The sequence below is a fragment of the Saccostrea echinata genome, unplaced genomic scaffold (assembly GCF_033153115.1).
Source record: "Saccostrea echinata isolate AGI-Se365-2 ecotype Australia unplaced genomic scaffold, CSIRO_AGI_Sech_v1 ptg000012l, whole genome shotgun sequence".
NCBI lineage: Eukaryota > Metazoa > Mollusca > Bivalvia > Ostreida > Ostreidae > Saccostrea > Saccostrea echinata.
Window position 1 is genome coordinate 8,628,841 of NW_026889761.1, and position 10,687 is coordinate 8,639,527.

The 10,687-nt window shown below is 34.4% G+C and overlaps 1 protein-coding gene across 1 annotated transcript; it reads left to right on the forward strand.

Annotated features, from left to right (window-relative positions):
• The first annotated feature begins 6,211 nt into the window (after positions 1 to 6,211).
• Positions 6,212 to 9,783, forward strand: LOC133185294 (chloride intracellular channel Clic-like). Its single transcript, XM_061320412.1, has 4 exons — positions 6,212 to 6,387; positions 7,165 to 7,512; positions 7,639 to 7,815; positions 8,168 to 9,783. The coding sequence occupies exons 1-4, from the start codon at positions 6,310 to 6,312 to the stop codon at positions 8,441 to 8,443; spliced, it is 879 nt and encodes a 292-aa protein (XP_061176396.1). The 5' UTR covers positions 6,212 to 6,309; the 3' UTR covers positions 8,444 to 9,783.
• The last annotated feature ends 904 nt before the right edge of the window (positions 9,784 to 10,687 follow it).

The window sequence follows — 10,687 nt, forward strand, 5'->3', positions numbered from 1 at the left end:
AATCTCACTAAGATTGAAATTATTTGCCTGTGAAATAGCATATACACATTAGAGAGGGCAAAACTACCATTTTCTCATACCAAAACACAATTTTTCTATATGAGCTAGTGGGTCTTCGCTCCATATTTTTTCAAAATTATCCTCAAAGTTTGTGAAAAAATATACATTTTTTGGTCAACAAAAACATGGAGCAAAGACCCACTATACCGTAAAAATACACTTTTATGACACAACACTCGCATCTTTCCGAGAACTACTTGTCTAATTAGTCAAGGACCATATCACAAACATGATTTAACTGCCACAATTCATAAAGACCTAGTGGTAAGTGTGTTAGTCTCAAAGGAAACTCTTACTCAGGATTTTATTACTAGGGTTCGAAACCCAGAATACCACATTGATTTTTTTAATAACAAATTAATTTTTAATGAGAAAATTTTCAGCAGAAAAGTTTTGTTCATCATAATTTCATAAATTTCAATAATGAGAACTTGACTCTAAATACTAAATTCACAAATTGATTATGATTTTTATATATCTGAAGCTATAGGCATTCTGCACGCCTTGTTCGCCCATCTCCTTTATGATTTTTATATATCTGAAGCTATATAGGCATTCTGCACGCCTTGTTCGCCCATCTCCTTTATATATGATATGTCTTCTAGTCATCTTACGAATGGCATAGTGTCTAGAGCGTCTGCTCTAGAGTCGCGGAGTAAGGAGTTGATCCTCACGTCGCGGGTTCGAATCCACTGCGGGACGTGGAGACCGGTCCTTCGGATCAATCGAAACTTCTCGGGCCTTTCCGACAAGCGGAAAAACAACCACTGACGGAAAGACCCGAGATGATGCAATTGCCTTCGGATGAGACCGTATAAACCGAGGTCCCGTGTCGCAGAAGGTGCTGGCACGAAAAAGATCCCTCACTGCTCAATGGCCCTCAGTGCCGAGTATAGATATAAATTTGCAGCCCTCCACCGGCAAGTGGTGGCGTCTCCATTTGAGTGAAAAATTCTCGAGGGCGTTAAACAAACAAAGAAACCAAAAAATCCGAATAGCATTGAATGCATTTCAATTACAGTTGAACTTCGGTATCTCGAACACTGATATCTCGAATACCATGGATATGTCGATGTGATTTGGATCTGTAATACATGTGTGTAAATAAATAGGATGAAGTGTATGTTTTCAAATAGCCAGGCGCGGGGGAAAACATGCACCTCTTCCTTTTAAGGTATTTACTGCAAATACTTGTATAGAACACCCTTCAAAACACGATGGCGATATTTAACTTGACTTTGAGGAATTTTAAGGCCACAGATGAAAATTATTAACTTTTTCTTCCACCGTGAACAGTGTATCGTCCTACTAAAGCTTATCAGCTTTTTGTATGATCAAAAAAATTGCAGGACCGCGGCGCATCTTCATTTCCTGGTGGTCAGTGTTCTAATCATTGAAAGGAACTTTGTATCTTGCCTACAAATATAACTATAAACGATGGGGTTTTTTTTTATTAAGAAATAAACAGCTAGATACATCTATGTCGCATCACTTTCACGGTAATGTAACAAGATGAATGATTTTTTTTTTTTACATTGTGTGTCTGGACAATCCTAGCTTTGTACGAAGGGGCCATTAATTTCCATCATGAGGTATGAATCCTTCCATGAAAGGGTCGAAATTCCTCTGAAAAAGAGGCCACTGTTTTATAGTTTTATATTTTATCTAGTTTAAAACGCTAGGAAATGGGACGAAACACACATTCAATCGCAAGGAAATGCAAGATGGGCTGGATATTAAATAGATCACAGATAATAAAGACGTGTCTCATAATAGATATATAAACTATTTTAAATGCTTGCATGTTTTAATTGAAATATAAAGCTTATATATAGATTTGAAGTAAATGACCCAATACAATTTCAGGGATAATTCGGAGAGACAGGGTCTTATAATGGGGGATGGGGTAAAAAGATTGTGGTTCCCAGAGATCATTTTCCAGAGACGGAGCAAAGGGAAATAAGTCTGATCGTAGGGAACCAGAATCATGTAGTATACATTACCCCTTCCCTCTTTCTTTTACAGATCTAAATTGGGGGGGGGGGCAAAAATTGGCGAAAAGGCTGAAGGGAAGGGGGCACGCCTCCTCGCAGTTCCTACGGGCCTGTTTAATTTCCCTGTTCGTAAACTTGAAGATAGTTATGATAATTACATATATCAAATTTAGAGAGAAGTTCAAGAAAATAATTGTAATTAGTGCAGAACGAAATTCTACGGATATCAAGCTAATCGCACCTGTTGATGTAAGGCTTAAAGCTATCTAATTGGAATTCAGCGAATATACATGTCAAAGTAAATTTACTATTCAGTGTGTGGTTTTTGGTGTGTAAAACACATCACGAGGCACTTCAAAGAAGTGTTAGAATAAAGTGTTAGAATATTCTGTAAGTTTCAAAGAAGTCATTCCGACAAAGAATTATGTTAATTTGATACCTTCCATTTAAATTTTGAGAAGTTACCAATATACCTGGTAAATCGCCAGGTAGGGTAAAGATAGGTATGTCGGCGACCCTAGAATATAGTTAGAGGGATGTGTCAATATTTAATGATTATCTACCTTCCGTAGATAACCGAATCTCCATTCACATACCCGTATACACCTTTCAGCGAGGTCATTCCGATGACCTAATTGACGGGTGGGTGAGGCCCGTTAACTTGACTGAGTTTGGAAGTCTCCTACCGAGTGTATGCTGGGTATATCTTAATCTGTGACAAGGAATTTTTCGGAACCGTTTTTATACCTTTGGTCAAATTGATATAATTGACGTTTTTTGGAGAGGAGATTTGAATAATTGGTCAGTGTAAACTAGGTGCGATTTTCTGACACCTCCTTCTTTTTCAGATGCAGTAGTAGGCCCGAGGTTGCTGTAGTTTTAATATGTAAATTTTGATTACGATGTTGCTTGCCCCCTCCCCCCCCCCCTTTTTGTTACGGACAGACATAGGCAAAGTAGTGAAAAGGTACTGAAAAGTTAGAGAAAGCCCCCCCCCCCGACCCCCCCCCCACACACACACACTCCACCCCCTATGAAATAGGTTTTACGAATTTCGACAGTTTATCTTTGTTTTAGCTTGTCAACTTTTTTTGGAGGTTGCCCCCCCCCCCCCCTTGAAACCCCAGTCTCAGACCTGAGTAGTGTTTCCTATACTTTAGCTTGTTTGATAGGTAGCCAAGAGAATAGAAAAACATATCCATATAACTGTCCTTTAATGGCCAAAATATTCGATTTAAAAAAAAAATAAATAAATAAACATGCATATTTTTAAAGTGACACTGTGAAGGACAAACGGGAAAATTGACAACAGTAGAATTTTTGCATGAAACATGCAAATTTTGTTCAGTTCTTGAAGATATTAGGTTTCAGAAAATTACAGGTTTCAGAACCTAAAAAATCTAATTTAATGGAGAAAAATAAAAGTAAAAAAATCTTTGTATAACTCATCACAAAAATATTGCTTCACTTCTTCCTCTTTATTGTACGCATGCGCTGAAAAGTTGAAGAATTTACCATGATTTCAATTTCATAGATATAAATGTCGGATGACTGAGAATTTTGATACAATCTTCAAAAAAGATGATCATAACTTATTCCTTACTTACTTCACGCTAAAAATAAAGGACGCGTGACCTTGACATTGTTGACATTGACGATAAAAACAAAGCGATAGATACAACATTTGTTTTTCCGGCACTTATATTTTGCAGTTTTTTTCTTGCTTTACAGTGCAGTTGAGTTGTCAAAACTTCGCTTTATTTATATTTCACAGAAATCTTTTGTTTTGTGATACAATTTTCTTAAAAGAAACACATGGTTTTGACTCATTATGCAACTTTAATATTTATAGAACAAGAGATTAAAGCTGACGAAGTAATTTTCCTAAGTACAGTACTTGAAAACATTTTCTGGTATCTATGCCACCAAAACTACATATCTAGCTAGATACTTGTCAATGTCTGACATTTTTGTACCCGTTATAAAAAGAATGCTGAAAATCTATATCGCAATAAGATCTTTAAATGATTCATTCCTTTCTTGAAAAATGAAGGCAGACGTGTTACATAATATGCATGTGCTTGATTTATGGTCTGATTAATAGAGCAAAGAGGGAAGGTTTTTGTCCAATTCAATGCTTATTAAGAGTCTCGGGAAGTTTATTTTTTAGGGACATTATATGTATGTGCAGTTTGACAATGTGTTTTTTAATGAATTGTGTTATCTAGCTATGTCATAAAAGTGATTGAAATAAAATACTGACGGCCATGGAAACGATATTTTAAAATTATACAATTTCGAAATTAATTGCAAATCAGTCAAGATAAATAATATGATCAATTCTTCTATACATAACATATCTCTGAATATCTTTGTATTCAGTATGTAATTTATGTATATGGCCTGGAACCAATAGCCTGTAGCCTTTTGTTTCTTTATGGATTTCTCCGCAGTAGCATGCATGCAGCCCATGTAGTCCATAAAACTTGTACTGCGCCAGAATGTTTTTTTCCCCTGCATTTTGTTCCTGTAAGAGCTTCTGCCTGGGATAAGTCTTAGAGTGCCGGTTAATGCTCGAAAAACATAGCTTTTGCAAAACAAATAGTATTCCATCTGGATTTCGTTCCAAAAGAAACGATCTTGTATTTCTTACTTATCCATATAATTGTCCTTTAATGGACAAAATATTCTATTTAATAAATAAATAAATAAATAAACATGTTAATCAAATGAAAAAATATACTGTATTTTCAAGCAATTCCTTTCATTAATAGTTCTTCTAGCTTTTCGTGAACACTTTTCTCTCGGCGTAAAATGTTTAGCGCAGTACTGCATGTCTCTAGCTGTGTGCTTTATCTACAAGTAGAGGTTGGCCATTATGATGAAAAATTAAAAAAAAAAAGCACTATAAATGTTTAAAAGAAACTTTTAACTATACCTTCAATCCTTCCATGAAATTAAATATATTAAAATCGTTCTCAAAAGCAGTACCACCAAGACAGTGCAGTCCAGGCCTGACACTAATTTCTGTTGCCATTTCCCGTGCTTTGGAAACGCAAACATGTAACAAATTGTGACGCTTGCTTATTATGACGCATATTGTACATTGTGATGTTCAAATATTATGACGTCATGATACTACATATACCATGTATGATTACGCTATTCGGTAATCTACATGAAATTGTGCATGTAGAAACACCATAATGACGACCAAATACATTTAGAAAGAACAAAATTATATTTAACTATATTCTATTCTGTATCTTTCTGTAAAAGAAAAACTCCTCAAACCCTAAAACCTGCCACGGAGAGGGAAGTACCAGTTCTCGTGGACTAGCCGCTTTTCTTCACCTGTTATATGCCTGTTTTAGATTAATATGCACACCTGAAAACGATATTGTGTTTAATTAACAATTTTTATTTTTATTTTATTTTACACGTGTAATGATTAGTTAAATTAAGAGGATTGATTAACATGCAATTCTAACGCATACTTTATATGTAATAAAGACACAGAAAGGGACCTTGGGCCTATACTAGTATTTAAGAAGTGTCCCAGTTTGAGTTTTTCTGAACTTACATAATTTTTTAATAAAATGATCTTATATAAAAATTGTCATTTAATACGACGAATTCTCTTGTACCCGCGAGGTTTGCTTAGAATTAAAACTTAATCCATTTTCATCGTAAACATGAAGGGAAAGTATCTTGAGAGAGGGAGAGGGGGGAAGAAAGTGAATCAGAACATCTTAAAATCATTTCCTATTGTTTAAAGCCAACGAACTCACGAAAGTGCTTTCTCCGAATGCACGTTTTTAATTTTAAATCTAAATCCAAAGGGTGTTCGACAGGAGATTGACCTATGTTGCCGAAGATTTATCAATATAAAACACAGCAGTTTTGATTTCACTTCATGTACTTTAGCAAGATCAAAGATGAATGCACTGCTTTTAGAGGAAAACTTAAAAAAAACAATTTGACCTGAGCTGAGAAGATATTTTATTGTCAGTTTCAAGTCAATGAGATTGTAAGTTTCAGCGTTTCTTTACACTGGACGTAGACAAAAATTCAGACAAAAAAAATATTAAACATTTTTTTGCTGTTTGTAAAATCCCACTTATAAACAAGAACACGTGACTAAACACCATGCGCATGCGTGCGTTAATCAGTGAAATTCTGGGCGAGGCAGTTCGTCAAAGGGAGGACAAATTGCTGAACTTTTCTTCGTGAATTCCAGCAAAAAATCGTCAAAATGAGTGACGAAAAACCATTTTATGAGCCTGAAGATGCTGAGGAGGACACAAAACCCAAATTTGAACTGTACATTAAGGTTTGTTGATGTTTTTGCACGAAACAATTGCCCTTTCATTTCGCATTTTCGGCTTTGCGCCCAATTTATTCATTTGTTGACGGCGTCAGTTGGACGTTCCGTTATGTTCTACATTTGACTGGTTAAGAATGGACTTTTGAAAAGGTGCAGTTGAAATATGTATACATTTTTCTGCACGGAATATTAAAATCGTAAAACGTATTTTTTTAAAATCAGGACTTGAAGATTGATCTCCCTTTGTGCAAACACATATGGCCATTTTAATCAAAATCGGGCTGTTGTGCTTTAATTCGATATTTTATACCCTTAAAATTTTCAAAATATAACGTTTTATGAGCAATACCGGGGGTTCTTTATGTAAACACCAACAGATCAGTCAGTATAAAAGTATTGTAATTGATAGTGATTGTTAACTACCCAGAGACATATAAACCTATGGTTTTATATGTCTCTGAAATAACATATAGTCAGATTTGAGATGCTACTCAAGAAGTGCATTTATTTAATATAATTTTTGAGTTCTTACTGCCTATAACATAGATAAAGTTATACTGTATTATTAAAAAACAAGTTTCAGACTTTAATGATGTGCAGTTTTTAATTTGTCGTAAAATAATATACACAGTGTTCATATCATTTTTTCAGCTTTACTTTCTTGTAAACTTTTGTGTTTAGCTAACCTATTTTGAAATGATGATTATCAAAGCTGTGCATGGAGTGCAGAGCCTGCATTCTGTTGAAGGTGTTCATGAGAATTCCCATTTTCTCTTTACACAGGCTTCAAGCATTGATGGAGAAATGAAAGGATCTTGTCCAATCTGCCAACAGTGGTTCATGATTGCCTATCTCTTGGCTGAACAGAAGAATGCAAGCTTTAAAGTTTTCACAGTTCAGGCAAATAACCCACCTCAGACATTCAAAGACAAGGTCCAAAGCAAAATATTTCCAGTAGTGATTGGAACAAGTGGGCAGAATGTCAATGGCCAGGATATAACTGGCATCGTGTATGACAATTATGATGATGTGGAAAAATTCTTTGAGAGTATAAATTTTAACTGCCCTAAACTGAAGAGAACGCAACAGGCCAATATTGCTAGTCTGAAAATATTTGAGGATTTATATAAGGTAGGAGGCATTTGAATACTTTTTCTGTCCACAGATTTACAGTGGAAAGTTTGTATACTGCAAATTTATTTATTTAAAAAATTGGTACCCTAGACAAATTTAATAATTTTCTTTTCCTTTTGCCAGAATTTCAACTTATTCTTACAAAACCCTAGTTCTGATGGGAAGAAGCTACTGCACGACCTTAGGAATTTGAATAGTCATTTGGAGATGAACGAGACCCCATTCTTGACAGGATCAACCCTGGCTTATGCTGACTGCGTTTTACTGCCAAAACTACAGCACATACGGATGGCGGGAGAGGCAAGTGTTTTAGTAATAACACAATGGAGTTGGTGATTGTTTAATAAGCATTTTTAATGGTTATGTTCTGGAAGTAAAATCTGATAGAGGGTGGATTTGAAACTGAAAGTAATTTTTTTCTGTGTAAAGTGTCATAGATTATTTAAGCTAAAAAAATCTGCCATTGGATAAAAAATTTGCAGCTCCACATGTTAACAAAAACTGTTGCCTTATTAAAATGGCATGTTGAAGAAGTATTCTACTTTTAAATTATATATGCTTAGAAAGTAATGAATGAGAAATATGAAAAAAAAAATTTCAGAAGAAAAATAGGTTCATTAACATACTAAGACATTTATCTGTTGTTCTACAGCAATACAGGGACTTTAAAATCCCAGAAGAGTTGACCGCCATTTGGGATTACCTGGAACGTGGATACCAGACCACAGCATTCAGTGCCACTCTTCCTTCAGATCAGGACATCGTCAAACACTACGAGATGAGGGCTGCTGGGAAAGGCATCAAGGGACGACCCACATTACAGAAACAGACATATACAATGACTGTCCCAAAACGTGTACCCACAACAACAGTCAATGGGGGTGGGGAAGGAGAGGGATCTAATGGTATGGATGATGGCGGGGAATAAAGGAAATGTTGTACTGCTTATGTGATATAGAACATGTATATCTGCATGGTGCATTAATTATTATGGATGGTTTCAAACTTCTAGCCTTATGCAAGTTGGAGTTGGTGACAGGGATGTGCTAGATGTTTGGGACGTTCCCTTATATATGATGCAAAACAAAAAGATAAACTGACCAATCAGGAAGCTTTTGCATGTAAAGCCATTCCTGGGGAATATGTGGCACATTTAAAAATAATTGTGTTGTGTTTAAGAACAGAAAAAGAATTTTATTTATATTTTTGCTATAAATTCACATTTATGCATCATGATTGTGCATTTTTGTAACACAGGTTGAATTTGTTTGCTTTTATTAGCAAAAAAAAATATATGTATACTGTAAAATTGATTTTATTATTTTTAATGGGACACTTTCCTGCATAGTGAGGTGTATATTTTTATGTTGAAATTTGTTGGGTGGTCAATGCAAGGCAGTTATGAATATTCTGTTAAGTTTGTCAGCTACGTTATTATTATTTACTCTGCAATGTTGTATGATTTTTTTTTTTTGCTTGTCTTTGTCAACTTCTGGTCATTTTTTTTTTTAAATATCCTGTAAAGTTAATAATCTATCATAATTATGACATTTATTGACTTTGTTCCTTATCTATAACCTCTTACTTGTAATTTAAATCATGTTAATCTAGAATATTTTTATGAAGTTAATACGTAGTCAAACTTGAAACATATCCAATCATTGTGCCTTTTCGTTGATTTATAGCACAGAGCTGCATCACCAAAGATTTATGTATACCTCTTATATAAAACGCTAGGATTGATATCGCAAACTATTATTAATATTGTTATAATTACAGTATGAATTTTTTTTTCCATTTTTGTCACAAAAATGTATAAACTCTTGCAAACTTGCCATAGACCTTTTTAACGGTTGATGTATTTAGTTATTTAATCGACTTGTACACCTCAATAACAGTTTTTGAAATGAATCCAATCATATCCATGTAAAGGTGACTAATTTCAGTTCAACAATGATTGTATGACTATGATTTTTAAAAAAAAGGACAAATCTTTATATAAAAATGTTCAGCATCAAGACAAGAGACTTCTGGCTGTTCAAAAGGGGAAAAAAATCTGCAAGATGCCTTGATTTGACCTTGCAGATTTTGTCCTTGACGAGTGGCCAGGGTCATCTTAGTTTATAATAAGAACAAGTTCTAGTCTGCTGAACAGAAATTAATAAATTAATCGGCAAAGAATTGTATGACTATTGTAAATGATTTTGTGTGCTTCGTACATATTGTTAATACATGTATACAAGGTTATAATAAATGTATTATACAGACTCAGCTGTTCTGTTTTGTTTGAACAGAGTTTAGATTTCTTCATTGAGGAAGAAACAGTGTACTAGTTGGGACAAAATGATATCATAATGAAATTCAAATTTTTACAATACATTTTATAAATAGTACTCTCAGTATTCTCTTGCTCAGATTTAGAGGAGTTGATCACTTCTAGAGAGCTTCTACACCACTTCTAGAAACCAAATGCGGTCCCACGCTGTGCCATGAATTTTAGGTACTCGCTCTTAAATCAGTGAAGTACATTTTCAATTGCTTTCTTTCTAGTTGCCTTGTTGAACATGACCTTGAGGGACTATGACCAAATTTGATTCTGGTTAGTGGAAACATTCATTCCTGGAAGTTGTAGCATTAAGAACTAAAGTGTATGATGATTTTAAAGTAAATATCTTTGGCAAAAACCATTTGGTAGTATGAGTGAATAAAAAAATCGAACTTTTCATTAACAAGTGGTATGAAGTTGTTAATCTAGAAATGTGAGAATTCCTGCATATGATTTGTTGGTTACATAATTGTTTTGAGTGTATTGTGATTTCCTTCAATACCCAGCAATGTAAACCACCAATCAAATTTAGCTTAGTCAACATGTACTGGATAGTTTATTTAGAAAATGGGGTGGTTTTATTTTTAAAACAGTCTTCACAAATTCCAGACTTTATGCTGGGAGAGTCAATGAACTTTCCTCATCTTGACAGCTCTGAATTGGAATATTTTGTATCTTTATCTATAAAAACCTCGCCTTTTGCAGTCTCAATACAATCATCTTTAATTAAACATTCTTCTAATCATTCAGACTGAGAAATGAATACAAAGTATCAACATCCCAGTATTAATTATTTAATTAATGCTTAGATTTCTATCTGCGACCTTGTTGAATAATTTTCCATAC